At 48.0% G+C, this 21,257-nt stretch overlaps 1 protein-coding gene across 2 annotated transcripts in view; it reads right to left on the bottom strand.

Annotated features, from left to right (window-relative positions):
- LOC106750183 overlaps nt 1-21,257 on the bottom strand; it is a 38,912-nt gene that overhangs the window by 12,585 nt on the left and 5,070 nt on the right. Inside the window, exon 1 of one of the 2 annotated variants that reach the window (XM_014630323.1) lies at nt 17,429-18,016. The exons of the other annotated variant lie outside the window; for it this stretch is intronic. Within the exon in view, the coding sequence (XP_014485809.1) occupies nt 17,429-17,513 (85 nt within the window). The 5' untranslated portion in view covers nt 17,514-18,016. Of the gene's footprint in view, nt 1-17,428; nt 18,017-21,257 lie in introns of those variants that run through there. 2 annotated transcript variants of the gene reach the window in all.

Below are 21,257 nucleotides of genomic sequence, written 5' to 3'. Positions count from 1 at the left end.
TATATCAGCGACGGGAATGCGAAACGAACACGGAGAAAAAAAGATTGATTGATCATTTGAATCTCCATCGTGACGACGAACGAATCGAAACGCGTTTTGGTCGAAGGAGAGGATGTTCTATTAACCCTTGGAAAAATGTGACTTCTGCGAAAAACTCAAAACCGATACTCTCATCAGTCAAACACAGCTGGAACTTTTCATTTCTTCCAATGAAACTTCTGCCAACGAAAAAAACTGCCTGACACATTACTGAATAGAGCTACGTTCAACAAATATAATAATATCGGCCTTGAATCCTTCGTCGAAAAATCCGAGCTTCTCGAACGGCCCGATTAATTAAACCCTTGGAAAAATGTGTCGGACGGAAAATGGCGAAAATCGAGGATCTGTCGCGCTTTGCCACTCGGCGAAGCACGAAGGTTCTCCTAGTTGTGTGACGTGAAACCGGCACAGCTCGTCTCGAATCGAGTTCGCGGGGTCACGGCAGAAGCGAATAACGAGTGTTCGTCTTCCTCGTCATTACCGCGCGGACTTCATTATCCAGCGTGACTCGATCTGAGGACTCGATTCGCGGCGGCGGCGTAAATATCAGCCTGCTAACCCTCGGACCGTCCCCTGCCAAAGACGGACCCACGGGATAATACGTTGCCGATTTGTTTGCAGTGAAAGTTATTTCACGTCGGTACATAACGAATGGGATTACGCAACGGTATTTAATGCCGGTTCTACTGTCGTCCTGCGAGTTTTTCTGGCATGGATGGATGGGACGCAATTCCGCCGGCATTTTCGGTTTCCTCGCTCCCACCGACGAGGAAGAGCGGCGACGACGACGGTCCCGCGAGACGTTTCGCAGTCTTCCGAAGCGAAATGGAAATCGAGCGATGTTTTTACTTTATTTCAAACAAAAAAGTTCATATGTCCCGAACATGAATGGTAACATGTTATTCAGTAATAATAACAATCACACATAAGTAAGTAATAATGTTATTATTAGAACAACAAGAAAATATAGCCGAGAATAGCTATGATTTTAATAAGATTAGCCATTTTTGTCTCTCGATATAGATGAACCAGTTATAAACAACGGAGCGCTTGGGAGTTAATTGAAGGGGTTAATTGAAAAGCTTCAGTTTAAACGACCGTCAAGATACGCGTGATCATTTACACGCATGTCAATTACGGAATCCATACTCCGAGTGTGGACTTGGAATCGGCCATCCCTCGCCTCGTCGATTCGCGCGAGCCGAAGTCAGCGACATGCCGTGCGAACCGATACGTCGGGCCTCGGAAAGGTCAAGCCGGTGCACCTGCGCACCGCTAAAATCCCGATAACAATGGGCCGCCTTTTTCGCCTTTTCCCGCTCAAGCCGGCCCCTCCCGCGCGCGCGCGTTCAGTCGATGAAGAGATTAATAACGTTTCTCGCCGGAACACTCGCCGGGAGAAAGTATCCGGCGAGAGAGGCTTCGATTCTATTCCGACGTGTCGGGGTCGCCGGGTCAATCCAGTCGAAATATCACGACGATCGGCCGCCCCCTTCCTCTTCCGCTCTGAGATCCGTTCTCGCTCGGCTCAAACTGGAGCGTTTTCTTTTGCGCCTGCGACTTTTTTTCGCCGCCGCGTTCGAATCGTTATATACACGATGATAAATCCTGACGCCGCCGCCTACGTGTCGGCAATTTCAGTTAAAGCGGACTATTAGCTGCACGTACCACGCCCTGCGGTAATATCGACGGCTCGCGCGCGAGATGTAACGCCGTAACCGTAAATCACACAACGGAGTGTGGGAAAACGGGGCGCTCGATTTTACAGAGCGTGCGCGCGTCTCGGGTTTTCGACTCCCAGGGGGAGGGGGAGGCTCTCGAAGAGGGATTTTAATCGATCGGGAAACAGGTTTGTGAACGATTCAGAATCCTTCGAGTTCTAGACATCCACGACTTTTTGTCGAAAATGGCGTCCGGTTTGTCGCTAGAATGTTTCAATTTATGAAGGATATTCGCGTTCAATAATTAATATCTAACGAGGCCTAAAAAATATAAAATCTGCCCAGTTCCTGTCTAATAATTAGTTTTTCGGAAATTTTTTTACTCGCGTATCAGCCTGATAGTAGCACGCGTAGGCGGAGAGAAGGTCTCGCGTGACACTCTGTCCTCGTTGAATCGACGGCGATGCGAGGCCTCTCACTCGGGATATTTTCTGCCCCTTCCTCTCCCGGCTCGGTTTTTTTTCTTCATCCCGGTTTAACTGCAGTTTAAGCCGCGGCCAGTTAAAACACACGACGGGCCACGTGGTTCCCATCATTGTCTCGCGTTGAACGTAAAATATGCGGGCGACCTGCAGAATGTACGCCGCCGGGCTTTACGGTGTCGATGAAAGCGCTCAAGGAAGAAAGTGTACCGGAGTGTATACACACGCATATCGCGCGTCTCTTCGTCAGCGACGAGACGCGCGGAGGGTTGCCGGTTTTGCACGTCGCCGATTCACGCCCACTCCTCGATCAACGTCGACGTTTTTCCTTCCGGGTGATCCTCGCGAGAGCGAGCGAGCGAGCGAACGACGTTCGCTAAGGGCGACGGCCATTTTGCGCGCACGCATCGATTGACCCCTTCGACGGCGAAAACACCCGTGAAATCTGTTGAGATATAACATCTTGAATATCTGAGTATCCTCGAGATATGAGAATATACCGAGGGGAGAAATATCTAGAAAATAAGAAATGTTTACCCGGATACGCGAGTGACGCGGCACTCAACTGGTTGATCGCGGATTAATCGGTCGTATATCTACCGATCGCATCTTATCGAAGATATCTATTATTCAGCCGGGAAACAATTGATCATCGAACGAAGTCGAATGTGCGAAATGCGACCCGGGCATTGCGGGACGCAAGTTTGTCGCGCGAACTGCTGGTAGCTGCGGAAACCCGCGCGGCGGTGGAAACTCAATACAGGCGCGAGAATACGCTTGGCCTCGTGTTGCCTCGTCTAACCACAGACTTTCCGCCTGCACTCTGACTTGAATTTCAGCCCTCAGGAAACAGTCGCGGGATACTCGACGACTTCTCTCCGTCACACGAGAGCACTGGCGAACTGCTGAAGGCGGCAGTTTGCGGAAGCGCGATCGAAAAATTAATATAACGCGAGCGCGCGTCTCGTTTCAAGATCTTTCTTAAGTTTCTTTACGTTTATATATTTGTGTGTGAACGTATGATTACAGGATTGAGAAATAAAACGCGTTACTTGTAACCGTTGTCACCGTTAATGATGAGCAACGGAGCAACAGCAACGAGTTACTTTTACATACAATGCATAACGAGTAACGATAACGAGAGCTACTTCTAAAAAGGAGTAATATATGCTTCTTTAACTTCTATTACAATTATATATATAAATAAAGTCGATAGATGCATATAGTGTCAACATAAACAAAGCTGTTATAACACAAATTTGTACGAATTTTCACTTGGCTTAAATATCCGACATCATGCCTTTCTGTAGAAATGTTTTATAGCACTTCCTTTCGTACACTTTAATATAACGCGAATAAATATTTCTTATTTTTTAGATATATTTCTGTCTATAATATAGCGTCCGAAATTAACCGTATATTCAGTCACTCGTGCATCCAAGTAATCCCCCAAAAAAGTGCCGAGCTAGTTCGAAATTGACAGCACCGATTTCGATGGTTGATCCATGCGATTCGTACGCAACACTCGGCCGACACCGAGAATTCGCTCGAGTTGCGTTTCTCGGCTCGGAAAGAGCATGACTCGATAAAAAGGATACCGGATGAGAGGAGGCATCGCACCGACAATGTGCGAACGAGCGACAGGAAGCGGGGTGAAAGTACCCCCGGTGTGTACTTTCGTTCACCGAAAGAACGACGGCCTTGACTACTTTGCACTCGTCGGATAATTATCCGTATATACCGTCGTCGTCGGTTAGGTCGCAACCGCCGCATGCAATTGTCATCTGCCGAACGATTAATCTACCCCCCCGTCGACAGGGACTTTGTTGATATTGCCGATATTAATGATTTCTCGCATGCGTTTACAGTTACCGAGTTACCGTGCCGTGACGGTAACCTCGTTTATATCGCGAGAGCCGCAAAGAGACGAACGGAAGCTTCATATCTTCCGATCTGTCGGATCGATCCCCGTCATCCCGTCATCATCTCCTCCTCAAGGCCGTACCGTTGCCGGTCGTGCCGCTATTATTGCCTACCTGCTTCGCCTTCGTCAAACTTAATTAAGGAAAAAGTCGTCTCCCGCGTCTCGACGAGCGAGCGAGCGACGAAAGCGAACGGAACTGTCGCGGTTTTTTTGCACGGATTTTCACACCGCGCGGCGATTTCACGTTGTTCCTTTTTCCTTCACGGACGCCAACCGACATTGTCGATGTCGCGAATTAAATAGAAATAACCCACGTGCGGAGATTCTCCTCGGGAGAGGCCGATACTCCCCGGACGATGTGTTTGGCGCAATTAACGAGACGCCGTCGTGAGAACCGCCGATTCCGTCCGAGACGACGACGATGAAGTCATTAAGGCGGACAAAATAACGCTTTGTCGATTCGTCGATGCGATGAGAGCCGAGAGGGCAAGGACTCGTATTTTCTCGAAGAGACAGATAGAGCGATTATACAATTAGGTGCCACTAGGAAGATTCCCTTCGAGCGCAGCAAAAATTGCGAACGAATTTGTCCTGCGAGAACCGGGAATTTTGTTTCCTCCGATCAAAACGTGCTTGATTTACACATTTCGGGTAAATTCAAGCAAACTTCTGTTTTTTCCGTGTATAGCAAAGAAATTTTTTTTTGCCGTGTATATACTGAAAAACGAGTTTGGTTGAATCTACCTGACCGCGAAACTCATTTTTCGGTATACATGGAAAAAACAGTTTGGTTGAATTTATCTGAAAATGGACAAGCCAAACGCGTTTTGTTTTTAGAGAAGACAGAAATTTCTGATTGTAAGAATCGAATTTAACTTATAATTAAAAATACGTCCGGTTTGTTCACTTCAGCTAAGTTCAACTAAGCTGATTATTCCATATAAATTGAATTTTCCGTTATCTGGGCATCGAGAGAAACTCGATTGTAGGAACAGAAAGATTCCTTTAGCAGGTTTCTACTCAGTTAATCGCTTAGCGGTCTGAATCGAGTTTTAACGCAGCTGAGTATTCACATAAGTGTTCTCAGTCGCTGTAACAGAGATATCATCGAGAGAGATCACCTGTGATTGGGTTTTCATTTCTTATCGCCGAGTTTTCATCTATTCCCTATTCAGTTGCAGGAACAGAGTCTTTTTCTCTGTGTCTCCACAATATTATTATTATGGTTTGAACTGGAAAAATTTACGAGAATAAATCATAAGATCATAAGAAATACATACAGAAGTGTCTGTTAAAATTGCGGAGTAATATCATAGACAAAAAGAGAGAGAGAGAGAGAGAGAGAGAGAGAGAGAGAGAGAGAGAGAGAGAGAGCAAGGCGTAACATCAAATAAGTAGAATTTGACGTGTGTTGAAGGCAAAACAGAAACAATAGAACGTAAGTGCGTCATATGACGCCGGAGAAAGGCTAAGTTGCAAATTGTAGGAAGTAAAAATTAATTGATCATTCTCAACTAAAATCACCGCTCCTGTGTTTAATCTAACTGGGCTATCGTGTGTGCTTCTTGCTTTAAAAGTAAGCTGTAAAAGAGACCTTAGTGGGAAATAACCATTGGCGAGGTTCTACATACCGGTTCCAATGCCGGCTTTTATCTGAAGTGAACAACTCTAAATGCTAATACCGATTTGAAACCGGTGAAGTACCGGAACTATAGCACCATAGGCATAATATATCCGGACTGAAAGTTTGCTTTTATTTGGAGGAGCGGGGCTCGAGGTGCACGTAGAAAAGGATGCGATCTGTTCGCGTCCCTTGCGTTCTTTCACGCTCGCACGGTCTATGCGCAAACGAAAAAGAACGCCAAGGACACAGAGCGCAACATCCTTTTCTACGTGTACTTTGATCCCCCCCACCCAACACTCGATCTAAATATATTACATCTATGGATAGCACTGAGCCAAGACCCGAAAGGCCGTAATTTCCAGTATTGTAAAAGTAGAAAAGAATGATAGATTTCCAATACTGAGACATTACCGATCCTCCAGTAATGATTATTAATATTGTACGATGGTTAACACGACAACTATACTGCGGAAGAAAGAGTCAGAATATGGCCGGGGGTTCATTTGTACTTGCAGCCTTAAATTCTCTTATGTTACGAGCGTTGCGCGTTCTTGATGTGATAGTCCGTTCCACAGTTTCATCGCACAATATCGAAAGAAGCGCTCATATATTTCTGTACGTGTCGCTTGATAGCATCTCAAATAATTCTGGAAACGTTCAAATGCCTGTACTTGAGATTGTAGTTCTGGTAATAAAGAGACAGAAGAAACGAAAGGTCGACCGGCGAGCTGAGGAACGACCGCGTGTTAATGTTGCGCATATCCTGTGAAAAGTTCCGGGCCTCGTAAAAATGGCGGAAGGAAGATTGTGAGAGAGAGAGAAAGAGAGAGAATTGCAAGCTTGCTGAAGGAAAGAATGAATATCGACTTTATTCCGCAAAATGAATTCTTACGACGCGCGGAAAAAATTATTTGTTTCATTTCACACATTTATCGTAACCAAATAATATTTTATGATATTAAGAAAAGATATTATTTCAAACAACAGTGTTCTTTCTGTCAAATAATAGAGTTTTCTTGAATGAGACAATACAATTTTTACTCAAACGAATAATGTTTCATATAGGTATATGTTGTTTCCACGAAACAAATTTTAGTAAGATAAATAGAAATACTAAATCTAACATCTAAACCTTTTTCTCTGTGTACTTCCTGCGATCCGAGGTTTTCAGACGCGAAGCCAGGTGGAATCGGACTCACGCCGTTGCCTACTTCGGCACACACGAGTCTGCAGAAAGTAGGAGATAGAACCTCGGAACGGAGACACAGCCTGCAGATGTAACATGTGTGTAGATGTACATCTCGTGGTTGTCCCGCTCTTTCTTAAGCGGCACATCGAAATGCCGATATGCTAACGTGCTACGTGTAAACGTGCGTTCTTGAGCGTATAAAAAAATGAGAAAGAAGGTTACCCACGTTGGGCCACGAGGGCAACATTACGGGACGCGCTGCGCGATTAAGATTATTCGGTCGTCATAGAATATAATCGCTGGATTATGAGCGATGAGATGAGTATGTGCTGTTGCGAATATGCTAACTCGATACCCCACGTCCGTCAGAACATCAACATCCGAGCGTGCGCGCTAATTAACCTGGCTGCTTCACATCGTAACGGACGGATATCCAGTTTGATAAGCGCGCACAGTCCTCGCAGGTCCTCCTACGCGCCGCGCAGATTCCACGGCGAGATACTGCCGTGTAACTTCAACTTATTTCAGGAATACTGACTGAATATGCACGGAGGAAAATGATTTAGAGAGAGAGAGAGAGACGAGAAATTTCATGTGCTTTCGTAATAAGTAAACAAATATACAGGGTATATTCCTTAAATACCGTCCAATATTTCGAGAATTGATCTTTGAGAAGATCATTTTAGGAAGAAAGGTTCGTACGAACATATGTTCGTTTCTTCACGAAATAGCCTAAAGAGTCGATTCCTGAAATATTGTACAACAGTGTACTTAACGACGGCGAAGGAAGAATTCCCTCAGAGGGGAAAAAAGGGTGTAGCGGGTGCAAACTTACGATCGCATTTACGCGAGAGCCTCCGCATAATCTTGATCGGAGGTCGACCGAGTGTCTTCACAACGACGACGACGACGACGACGCCAGGAGAGAAGTCTCGTTAGCGGCGCGCGCGTTTTTTTCGCACGACAGACATCTTCCCACGACACGTGACGCGATCGCAGGTAAATAATACACCGGGATATAACGAGCGTCTCGAGAGATCGCGATTGCCTCTTCTCTTCTTTTCTTCTCCCCTTTTGTTCCTTATTTCCTCTCTCATACTATCTCTCCTCCTCGGCTCTTTTTTTCTCTCTCTACCTCCCGGTGTCTCTTCTTCACATTTTCCATCGTTGCGCCGGGATACGCAAGAACGGCACGTTCTATCTCGGGGAGGAACGATATCGCCGTCGGGGGAGGTCGAGCGTTCGCGCGATGGCGCGTAAAATCGAGTCAGTGTGCCAAACGTGATTTTCCAGCCGTGCATTCCTGTCATGCGCGCGAGCTCGCGTTCAGTCCGAGTTCTCCTCCTCTCTCGGCCGGTCTTTTACTTTCACAAAAATCCGCGCGAATCTGCGTGGGACGACGCACCGCGTGACTTGGCGATCGCCGCGGCGCGTCGTGTCGAAAGGGGTTAAAGGGCCGTCTACGCTGGAAGTAAGCGGTAGTAAGGATTAGGGTAATAAGTAAGGATCGGCTGGTAGTAAGGCGGTTTAGCGAGCAGGAAATGGGAACGATCCACTTCTGCTCCCGGTGTTAGGCTTTATTCCGCTGGAAAAACTCTCCCTACTACGCAGTGTCGCGATGTAGACGGCCCTTAAGGCTTTCACCCGCGAATCGCCGTAACCGTAAACGTGTAAGACGTAAATAAATTCAAGCTGATGCAACAGAAATCAGGATATTGTTTTAGATCTCCGTACTCTGAAAATAAAACAATCATACATAAGCAGAAGCATAAGGAAACCAAACCGAGCAATCGTTCTTTTTCAGCAGTGGAATGAGATTTATCCTTCGTAAGTTGTAACTGCAGCTCGCATCCACGATTCTTTCTCGAGTGGAGAGCGATTGGATCCGCGTCGCGACTGGTAAAGGGTTAAGTAACGCCCGTCCCTAATTACGACGATATCGTGCGTGACGAGAAAGAAAGAGGCGAGAAACCGGCGCGGCGTTAAACATCGTCCGGAAATGTAAATTGTTCTCTCTCTCTCTCTCTCTCTCTCTTTAGCGCGCCCGCACGCGCGCACGAAAATTGCTTTGGTTTTCCACGCGCGAGGAGGCGAGAAAGCGTTACCATTCCGCGGGTATACATCAGCCTGAATTTTTTTTCGCTGAACAACGGCGAGAGGGACGCGCGAGCGGGACAACGTCGTTCTGGAGACCACGACCGCGCGCAAGAGAAAGAAAAAAAAAGAAAGAAGATTCATCGCGATCTGGTTCGCTATCTACCTATCTAGCACGAGAGATTCATCCTAAGTCGAATTTCGTTCTCTTTAATCGTCAAATCGGCCAATCCGTAATCGTACAAGTCACGCCTCGGATGTTCGATAATCCAGATCCTCGTCGGATCATCACGGACAGTAAAACGACCGATGAAAAGAAGAAGAAAGAAAACATATATATCGAGTCTGTGATTTATACCGCGCGTTCTTACCGTTCCGCGACGAGAACCGCCGCCGCGTGCTTTTCGTTTGTTGCGTGGCGATCGCGCGCGCGCGCGAATACGCCGAGCGTGACCTTCGCGTTACGCGATTTTCGTTCTACATTCAGCTTTTCGCGCTGACGTAACACGCGACGTTGTGTGTGTGTACGCATGCACGCACGGCGATGGAAACACGCTGACTCCGTTCCCGGCGAGAGAGGGCGGTCTCGCCTTTTTCTTCTCTTTGCACGAGTATGTATCATTGCGCGGCGGTAAATCTTACGTTCCTCGGGATCTTGGCGTGCGTGCGGGCAGGATACACACCCAAAGAACTGCAGGAAGGCAGGTATGCGCGAACGAGGTGTACCGCATGCATATGCCGCATACCGTACGCTCACCCAGTGAACGCGTATGCCTGTTCAACTCGAGGGTCGCGCGGCGAAAAAAAATGCGCGCGCCTACATCTCGCCGAGTGAATGACACACGGCAGTCGATGCCGACAGCAGCGATCACGAGGGATTTAGGTTCGTTCACCCGAAAATGTTCAGGAAGAACTAGTCGCTAGTCACAGAAACCGGACAATTTTCACCGGCTTGAATCAATCAGACGGTATAATATTTTTTTAGATGTGTTAGATTAATTTCCGAGCACTGCGAAGGAAATTAATTGCATTGTCGGAGTCATGAAAATGTAACAACTGTACTTTCCTTCTTCTTTTTCCTTTCCTTTCTTATTTTTTGTTTTTCAAGACACAAACTGCTCTTTGGCAGTTTAACGAGACACGGGGACTTCTTCGCGAAACAATGCTTTCTAACGTGTAAGACTGAATAAGATTACGGAGGAAGCTAATTACGCAAGGTGAAGTTATCGCAATTCTGATAACCGAGCTCTACGTGTAGTAATTAGTCTGATAACTGGAAGAGCCGAATTATTACGTACATTTTGCCGAACGTTAATTTTCAGTCACCTTTTGGTAATCCTATTCGGCAACTTTTCTCAACCGTACGTTGTACCTGCACTGAGAAATATGTCCGGTCATATCCGATCGAAAAATAAACAAACGTGCACGCAACGCCAACGGCACTGTCGTTACATAGGTCCGCGAGCCGGTATGAAGATTGTTCAATTGCTTTGTTTTCACTTCAAGTCCGAAATCCGTCTCCGTGGACGCCAGGTTAAGGACCGCATCGCCGCGGGTTAACGGAAGTGTGCGAGTATTCGGGTCGCGCCGAGTCCCGGCGATTCGTTTTCCAACGAGAGGATGTGTACCGCGGAACGAGGGGTCGCGCGGTCGAGGGGTGAGGAAAAATCCTCCTCGACGGTGAGATCGATGCGAGATAGTTGGTTGGATGGTGGGGAACACGCGAGCCGGGCGTGAACACGGCGGAATTATTGCCGTATAATAATTCTCACGCGAGGGATAATAGTCAACGCGAAGAGAAGCGGAGTATCCTCCTCGTCGGATATCGCGCTTATCACGCCGAGGGAGACGGCTATAACGACGGATACCATCAATTTTATGCGCCAATCAACGCGCCGCAGTTCCCGTCGCGTTGCACCTGCATTGCACCTGACTTTCTACCTTCACGGGCCTGTCTCCTCCGCTCGCGCAAACTAGACTCGACCTCCCTCGCCGCATTATCGGGAACACGCGTTAAGCGTTTTACGTTCCGCATCGTAACGGTTACGTTACCGCGAGAGTAACGTGAATAAAATTGCCGCACGCGAGACGAGAGATGAGAGAGAAAGAGTGCTCTGTGTTAAACCTTCAATTCTACAACATAGTAGAAGCTAAAAAATAGCAAAACAAGTTTAATTTCAATTTTAATGACACAACCGATTTATTTATTTATTATTAACGAGGGTGACAGAAATAACCCATTATAAATAAATAAACATAATTTACTGCTATTTTGATTCTATCTTGATCTATCTTGAAGTCTTAAGCTTCCGTTTCCGTTCTGTTTTAGCGTCAGAACAGGTCAAGGTAGCATGATGATTAAATCTGTGGAATTAAAGAAATTCAAAAGAAGGAAAAGTTAATAAGTGTGTTAGTATCGTCAAAATAGGTATCATTATGGCCATTGTAGACCATTTAAGTAGGTGCAAGCCGTGCTACGCTACTCAGGAATGATCGAAATAGCGTTAAAATTCGACGGTAAAATTTCACGGAAAAATCTGGATCCGATTAATAGCATTTGGATCGTCAAATCGGCTAATTCTTAACTACAATATAGTACGCCTCGGGTGTTTGATAATCCGGATGAGAGAGCTCGAGAGCGCCGGCCAGAACCGGCCTTTCCGTTCCGGGTCACAAAGGCTCGCTTGCATCTCTACGCGAGAATAGGCAGCATCCCTCTCTCTCTTTCTCGCGAAAGCCTCTCTCGGTCATCACGCGGAGCGCGCGCTGCACCTTGTACCGTTAGCGGCCACGCGATCGCGCGGCGCCGGGCAGCGGCAGACTGTTCGATCGAATTCGTGCCGAGCGGATTCTATCGCGGGGTTAAATCGCGCGTTGCATTTCCACGTGTATCCGCAGATGCCGAAGCGGCGTCACCTCGCGAGTCGTACGAAATCTCTCTCTCTCTCTTAGCGAAACAGGAAGAGAACAGGTGCGCGCGCGTATACGGCAAAAAGTTCGAAGTCGTAGTCACCCCCCATCACCCGCGGCACGGGAAAGAGAGAGGCCCCGGAGCGATAATTATATTCGAATCAAGTCCCGGGGACTTTCTTCGTGATTAGATAAACATCGTTCGGCCACTTTTGTCGCCCGGGAAAACTCAATCGACCGACCGATCAACGCTTCGTTCCTACGGAAAGTGGCCACGTTGGCCCGTTGATGAAATTAATGCCGCGGATATAGACAACACGGTGCAGCAGTTCGGCCGCGAGGGAAGCTGCGCGACGTGTCGCGTTGGAAAGTCCGTGAACCGATGTTGATGTTCAGCTTTCCCCCCTCCCCCCGCGCAGCCTGGAACTCTCTCTGATTTCGATAACGCGCGTTTAGACCGGCTCTGCGTGCGGATACGAACCGGTATCTCCGAAAACGTCCTCTATCTCGTTTGAAATTTTTATGCACGAAGACGGCTGGTCGAAAGCGCGGATATGGCGGAACGGATAGCTCGCTCATCTTTTTCAAACGCACGCCGCGCTTTCGCTCCTTCCGCGAAACGCAAATCTGCGGTTGGAATGTTTTTTTTTGTCGAGTATCATCGGCTGAATTTCTGCGCGCACGCACTCGTGCGTGTGTGTACGCAACAGCGGCATCCGACGCACAATAGATATGCCGCTCTGTTCTCTCTTTCGCTCTTCCGCGGCTGTCGCGTTCGGAAGTGTGGCGGCGATTTTGATCGACGTTGGATGACGCACTTTCCGCGAAACTAGATCATCACCTCCCGTTTTCACGAAGCAAGGTATAGCCATGAAAGTTATAAATCATTATTAACATCTGTATCAATGTCATTCGAATTAATCGATCGCGCGATCGGAACGCACGCGACGAGAACACAGAATTTTACAAGTACTTTCTACGGTGAAAGGACTCGCGCGGCGACGTTCGATAACGCTGGGGCCGCGAACTCGAAAAGCGTCGGGCAAAAAAGATACGATACTACCCGGACTGTACTCTTTTGCCGGGGCGAAACCATTCTTATCAAGGCGGCTTTCACCATGGGAACGGAACGGGGAATACCGGTACACCGGGGACCGGTCTTGATGAAAACATCAAACGACGGCGGCGTGCGGCTTAAACGGAACGGTGTTAAATACCGGGGTCGCGGTTAATCAGGAAACGTGTCGACGATTAGCGCCAATAAAAGAGAGATAATCGATAACGGAGACTGGAAACGTAGTTGCGTTTCCCCACAAGGTGACTGGTGCGGCCGGTGCGTGTGATCCTTTCGCTTCCGATCGTGTGAACACCTTTGGAAACTGATGAATAATCATGAGAGGAAATAATGAAATCACAGGTAGTAGACTAGAAGTCCACGGCAGGAATTCCACTCTGCGATTTTCGAATATACTACGAAACCTGGAACCTTTCTCTCTCTCTCTCTAATTGACTACACTGTTAACCATGTATCTCGCCTAAATTGAAGGCACACGTTGAAATAAAAGCCCTAACATAACGTTACGATCCATTACGAGGAACAGCACTTATTAAAGAAATGGTTCTCCTGACTATTATTCTATTGCCAGGCTACGGTATCATAGTTACAAATAGCAGATATTTTTCTTTCAGTGTGTTGGAATCACAAGACACATTTAGCGTTCACTTATGCGTCCGAAACGAGGCCCCTGGCGAAGATATCGTGTGTCGTTCATCGGAGTGATGTACAGATCGGCAGGAGATCGCATTTACCGGCAATAAGCGTGTATGACAGTTTGATTATGGCCGACGAGAAAGTCTCGTTTCCTTTCTCGTGTCTCGAGATTGTTTCACGGTGCTGTCGAAGCAACAATGGAATCGTCTGTGCGGCCAGTCAGTTATTGACGGAGAGAAGGTCTGAGGTATCTATTTCATTACTTTGGTACGCCCGATATATTATTCATTGAATTTCCACGACGTGCCAGTGGTCGCTCGCGAGGCGACCTATTCCAGATCCAAATCGTACATGAAACAAAAAATGCCACAATAGAATCGATCAACGGCTAATTGAAACTTCTCGATTCGGCAGCGATATTATTGAATCTAATGTATCATACATCGTTTCAATAACTCAAGTGTCAGTTATAGCGATATTGCTATTGAATCAGGAAGATTTGCGACGCTGTTGAGCAATTCTACTTGATACAGCAGCGTTCTTTCCCGCACACTTGATCGAAAAAAATCGTACGTGCTATCACACAGACCCTTTGTTTCTAAACTTCGATTAGATATCTCGAGAGAGCCGTCTCGGACTATTCTTCGAGAATGGAAGGCTCCTGACGTCAAAATGATTATCGACGTGGCGCGGCGAGATCGTGTGACTGTGCAAAAGTTCAAAGAACAATCGAACACGTCGATCGATCTCGGCTGCGTATTAAATTTCGATCTCGCGCGCGGAGTTTACTCCCCCCGCGCGGTGTTATTATCTCCCACCAGGCGTACGTTGCTCTCGTGGCTCGAGATTATCCGGCGCGCGCGATTGTGATCGTTAGTCTAAATATAAACCCCGCCTCGTGGAACGAACAGCCGGGTCAGTATACCAAGCCGGTGTTTTCCGAGGTTTTTTTTAACGCAGCGTTTAGCGAGCGCTCGTCACCGTCGTGCTAGCCTAGGTAGGTAGAGCCTCGGGCTAGAAACGGCGCATTAAGGCGAACGATCGATATATGTACCCGCTATGATGCGCATGGAAAAAAGTCGAGAGGGTGTTTTCATGGCAACCTACACAGGGGTTTCGCTCGCCGGCGAAGGAGGGGCGATTTTAACCCCTTCGAACGATATCAAGGAGTCGACGCGATCATCACGGGTTACTTTCGCGTCCGCTTTTACTCCCCCGACGAGCCGGCCCCGAGAGCCGTCGACAGGTTCAAGTTCAGTCGGAGGGAGGGAGAGAACGCTCTGTCCGCTGCAGCTGCCAATTGGCGATTTTTCCGGCGCGTAATTGTCGATTAATTGTCTGTCGCCGCCGCGAGTGCTCAAGTCGGCCGCCTGTATTATTATTTGCGCCCCACATACGCTCCCATTTTTTTTTGCGGCGTAGCCCCGAGCGGTATGCGCGAGTGCCCCGAGCGTGGATCATAAATATGCGCAACCGTCGTTTCCTTTCCAGCGCGGTATTAGCCATGCCGCGAAAGAAAAGAAACGTAACCAGAACGCGACCGGCAATGGCGCGAGTAGTTTGCATATATCATCGGACACCTTTATTTATTTATTTTTGCCCCGCGCTCGCACGACTCGTTAATCGCTTAATAGTGTGCCCGCGTAAATGAATGAACGGCGAGAGAAGCACCCGGCGGTACTCCGACTGATGAACTTTGCATCAAGGAATGAATTTCTGCTTCTGACACAATCAAATTTCGGCTCGTAAGAAGCGGAAAACCTTCGTTTCCCTCGACGAAAACGAGATTCGTTCATTGTGTCAGGTCAGTCACGACCAATCTTTTTTTCTGACAACCAAATTTGGCACCAGTAAAAACCAGAAATTTGGTCTCTTTCGACACGCGTTTGACTCGTTCATTATCGCGTTAACACAACCGATCTTTCCAAGAATCAAATTTGATTCGTAAGAACCGGAAATCCTCCGATTTCCTCCAACCAACAACGCATTCGGTTTATCCATTGTTACCGATGAATTCAACCGACCTTCCTTCCGAGCTCTCATTTCGCGCTTCGATCGATCACAGCCCGGGGCCCTGCTTTCGCGTTTCTGAAAGTTCCGGGGCTTAGAGCCCCTCGGACCGGGAGTTTGCCGCCGGCTGCGTGCACGGTTTCGCACGCACGCATGCACGCACGGTCTCTCCCGATAATTCCCCTCGATATCGCCGTCGCTTTCCTTCGCGAATGAAATTGAAGCTCAGCTATTTTTCACACGCGGTGCGCGCAGCTGATGAGCATCCGCGAGAGCGACGAGGAGGCGCGCAGACTCCGCGATCTAAAATACCGCCGTCGATCAATATCCATAAAACTCGCGCGTTTCTCGCGTGAGTGAGGCGAGCACGCGATAATCCCCGGTCGCGCATATTCAGCGTTTAAACCGCTCGACGACCAATATATCCCCGTCGTCTCACGCTGATATCGTATAAAGTCTTCGCCGTCCACGCAACGATGCCGAGAGAGAGCGAAGGATAATTACAAACGAGCGGCCGATACCGCACACGGAGGCGCGCGGAAAGAAATGTAGCGGAGAGTCGTTTCGAAGCGAGTCTCGTTAATTCCAATCGGACGGATGTAACTTATCCGGCGGCGGCGGTTCTATCACGCGAATCGCCCGATAGGAACGCCGTCGACGAAAATAACGGTAAGGTCGCGCTCGGCACGGTGATAAAATTTAATCGCGCGTTACTGCCGCTTATTGCACGCACCTCTCCTCCTTCTCAAGAGCGATCTCCCCCCTCTCTATCTCCTCCCGCCGAGGCGCCGCGATTAATCGCAGGTTCAAGAGTCAATGTGCAAACGATAGCGGGCTACGAGCGAGTTATTCCGCATGAAGTCGTACACTATCCGAACGTCTCTCTCTCTCATGTTTCTAAGAGTTTTCTTTATTTGTTTAAATGAATAAGAAGCTACTCGCGATACCGATGAGCGTCGGGATTAAAACGACGGTGCGCGCCGAAGATATCGGCTCGCTAACCCTTCGAGCCTTCGTCTCCTCCATCGGGGGCATTCGAGACGCTCCGTTGAAGATGCAATCATGGGCGCCAGGCGGAATTCCTCCGTGGTGGACCGCATCAACACCAAGGAGGAGGATGCTCCTCTCCGCTCGCAGCGTGAACGACGCAACAACGGGTGTTCGTATTGTGTGCGACAAATCGATGAGTCATCCCCGTCTCGACCGCGAGAGACGTCGATCTCTCTCTCTCTCCCTGTTCTTTGTAAAACGGAGATGATAATTCCCGACGTCGGCCGAAGCGCGTGACAGACGGGGGAGGGAGGGGGATGGTCGGTGAGCGGAGATATTTCCAAGAGAAAAAATTCGTCGCTTTTACCTACGACCGTCGTAACGAACGCCGACGCAGCTTCTTCCGTCCGAAAACTTAACGCGGCGAATCAACGCGCCGTACGTTTCGATTGTCATGACACGCGCGACGACTAGCGCAGAGCTTCATCGATTCTCTGTCGGGCGTCTCGACCTCGAAAACGACGATTCTTTCTCGGTAATTTCGGCGCTCATTGCACCTGCGCGTAGCCTCGCAGCTGCGGCCTTGACACCGAGAGGAGCGGGGGTTCCTCGAGAATCGCCGATGTTTATCATCGGCGTTCTTGTTTGTCGCCTGATGAAAAATTCAACATTGACGTGAAAACACATCGACGATAACATTGATCTCGCGACGTATGCGCGCGCGAGTCGACAAAAAAAGAGTGAGGGAGAAGGACGGGAAGAGAAAAGATAGCAAGATAATCGAGATTTACCCTGGAGCATGTTGTGGTCGGCGTCCTCGTCCGCTTGGAAGCGGACACCGCCGCCGCCGCCGATGGAGGAGGACAGCAGACTCATCTCGGCGATAGCCGCGGCTGGTCGTCTTCCCCCGGAAGTCTCGAGCGGTCCAGCGACGAGTCCACCGAGGACGGAGGAGGGCCGCCTGGCCCGCGCGCTTTATTGGCGCGCGCTCGCTACACGGCCCCGGCGGAGCCAATGAGCGCTGCGCGCGCTCACGGCGCGGCACGAGCGCAGCCGAGCGGGCCTCTCTCACGGGAGAACCTCGGGGAGCCCCTGGCGTGAGGGGCCGCCAGCCATGGGCGGCCGACTCCGTCACTTTCTCTCCCGATTCCACCTGCCACTCCGTCGACGACGACGACGACTCCGTCGGGAATCTCCTCCTTCCGCAGGACTCTCTTTCGCACGCACGCACTACCGACCGATACGACGACGCTTGACAGCTCTCGGTCGGCCGCTCCGCGCCGCGTTGTCACTCCGGCTGACCGCCACCACCGCTACTAGCGCGAGGCCGTCCGAACAGCGAGCGACGGCCGACGAGTAGCGATCAATAACGCTACTGCCGCCGCCGCCAAGCCGCCGCCGCCGCCGTCGTCGACGCGGCGTCTGCGCCATCGAGTCCACCGCCTCGCGCGCCGGTCCGTGGAGGGCAGGGTCGATTGTTGGACCGTCGTCGCGCGGTCATTGATGCTCATATCGCTGTGATCAATAAGCGACGTCTCGCTCAGAGGATCTCGATGATCAGAGCGTTCTCCGAAGGAGAGGATCGGAGCGATTAGTTCTTTTTTCGTCTAGGAAATATCGACGGCGTGATAAGGAACCACTCGCTCGCGGAAGCAACGCGGAGGCGGAATAAAATGTAGGTGAACGCGTCGCCACCTTTGTATATCGTCCCGTTATGGCAGCCCGCATAATTAATTAATACGTCGATACGCTCGCGTGTGTTGCGGCTGCTCGAGAGCGACCAGCTCCGTTCGCGCGAATTATTCCGCGTCGTTCCGCGACGGCGATTCGGCAGGAGGGCGGTAATCGGCGCGAGAACCGGGAGAAAGCCCGGTGTTGTCATTGTTTTTACCGGTGCTTCACACGATACATAACGAACGAAATATCATGCGCCTTCGGTCATAATTTATGTAGGCCTACGTTTCTTCGCTCTCCCGCGCTCTACACGTCGCATTGCGTAATATCGCCGCGTACCGCTTGGCTGTTACTACTACCACCACCGGCAGCAGTTATGCAGCTTGCGATACAAAATTATAAGACTCCGCCAGTCAACGGAATTTAAACGTATAAAATACAATAGTTGTATACGCGTGGACAATGTAAACGATATGTAATCCCGCGCGGTAAAATATATCACAGTATTTCTGTTATATTTTTCATCCAAATATTGCAATGATTATCACACCTTTTATATCACTATACAGACATTTTAAATATCCGCGTAAAGTGAATTATATCTAATTTAATTTAAATATTGAAAATTGGAAAAATTATTTGATTCAAGGAATCTTTCTCACTGCAAGGGTAAACAATCAATTTTCTCGTTATTGAATTTTTTAAATCCTACATGTCTGTAGGATTAACTTCTAAAGCGGTTTTGAAAAAGAAAAAAAATATGATTTTGAAATAATGGACATTTTCTGAAACGTTGCGAAGAATAAAAATCGAGCAGGTGGCGGAGGGCCGAGCAGGTAGCTGACAGCCAAGTGTATTATGTTCATTCAAGAGACCGGTTTCTAATCTGCTGTGTCGAGATTCTTAGAATAAGTTGGGCGGATCGAAATGAAGTAAACTTTGGCTGCACTACGCAACTATTTCCGCAAACGGTTCCTAAGAGTAAATATATGGGTTGAAAAGTTGTAGAATTGGCGAGCATTTATTCCTGCGAGTGTCTTCAATGAAGGATATAATGCTATTCTGAAGATAATGATGACTATGGGTGTAAAAATCGGGCCACAAATAGAAACATTCGCTTAAAGAAGGGATCAAAACCGGCTCCGAGATGCTGCAAAATTTTCGTCAGAGAAGCAGAAAGAAGATGGAACGGCTCGCAGAGAGAAGCAACAAGCCTCGACATGATATGTATGATGATGCAAATAAACAAAAAATTTTATTTCAATGTTGCATAGTTTCTTCACAATCCACTTCCAAAAACAGTCAATTTCTAGGCCCCTGAATGAGAAAGACCCCTTAAACGTGAACGGTATAATTTTTATATTTTACGATATCCCCCAAAAAATCAATAGTGGATTGGTGAATTTCATTTCACACTAACGAAATAGGAAAATAAGTATTATGCATCGTAATCGTTCTTATTAAACATGTAAACATCACGCAGACGGTGCGTAAATTATCTGTGCAAGCATAATCTTAAAATCTACGGCACAACTCGAAGAGCCGACACGTATCGGTGTTCTCGACGAGAATTTCCGATCGCTTTTTCCGCGCTATGCATTGTAAATTCATCGTGCCTTGCAGTGCACTGCGGAATATTACGCAGCGACACGCAGAGAGAGAGAGAGAGAGACAGCGTACTTTCAATGGTATTGAAGTGTGTCGGGAATAACTTAACGAATCGGCTTCTCATCGTGACATCGACAGCCGTACGTTAGTTCTTGCACTTCATTATTCGAATCGGCACCGCCGCGTCGCACATTTTGCGCATGCATTCATACACATATACATTCGTTTTAACTGGGCTGATACGTGAAGTAATTCACCTATCCCGTTATGCCGAACGGGAAGAGAAGTGTCTTGTCACACCGGCACGAACACGCCGCATCCCGTCATATTTCTAATTCCCCTAAATATTTTTGCCACCAGTCTGACTGAAGCTCCTTGATCTCCGATATACTCGCACACACCGAGAAAACTAATTTTATCAGAACAGCAAAATGTTTGTCAATATAGTGACGGCAAGATAAAATTTGTTTAGACAGCAAAAAAGTCTGGACAGCAGAAAGATTTATCGAGAGTATTAATTGCTATTTGCTGGATATAAGGACAGCAAAATAACTTGATTACGCCAAATAAATTTTATTGCTGTAGCAATGACGTTTCGCTGCAACGGCAAAATTATTTTTCCCGTGTAACAAATTTTGTTGCTGTCACTATATTAACAAGGAATTTGCTGTTCCAGCAGAAATTCGTTTCCTCCGTGTGAGATCACTGAGTGGCCAAAGCTGGCGCTATTTAAATGCATCGCAGGTATGAAAACGGCTTCCGATATCGCGTTTGAAATTTCAATAGCTATTACGGTTTTAATGACATTATTTTTCATAATTCTGCACGGATGCTTTAATATGAATATTCCGTGAACTTCTATCCATCTCTGCGCACATCTGGGCACATTTCCGACCGACGCGTGAATTGCTTCTTATCGGCCTTTGGAAGGCGTGCATTTCTCAGACAATAGGCAGTAACGTATCTTGATCTGAATTTTTACAATTCTCCCAACGCAGGATACGATAAAATCCAAGCACAAAGAATAATAATAAAATCTAAGAATGATAATTCCTCTCCAGAGAATCATCGAAAGATCAGATCGAACAGTCGAGCAACGATCACCGAAGAAAGGGTAGATCCTACCCGGGGTCGATCGGTAATGCGTCGAGATCGACTTTCCAAAGCTGCAAGAAACATGCTGTCGCGCGGTGGATAGATAGGCAGGTAGATAGGTGTAATTTTACGTTACATGTTTGTAACGGTACACACGCACCAGCTGTAACCGAACCTGCTTCAAAAAAAAAAGAAAAAAAAGGAAAAAGAGATAAGCCGGGTATCTCTCGCGGGTTATCGGGG

The sequence above is a fragment of the Dinoponera quadriceps genome, unplaced genomic scaffold (assembly GCF_001313825.1).
Source record: "Dinoponera quadriceps isolate SergipeBrazil2010 unplaced genomic scaffold, ASM131382v1 scaffold5109, whole genome shotgun sequence".
Lineage (NCBI taxonomy): Eukaryota > Metazoa > Arthropoda > Insecta > Hymenoptera > Formicidae > Dinoponera > Dinoponera quadriceps.
Note: the sequence above shows the minus strand (reverse complement) of the source record. Positions and strands in the feature narration are given on the sequence as shown.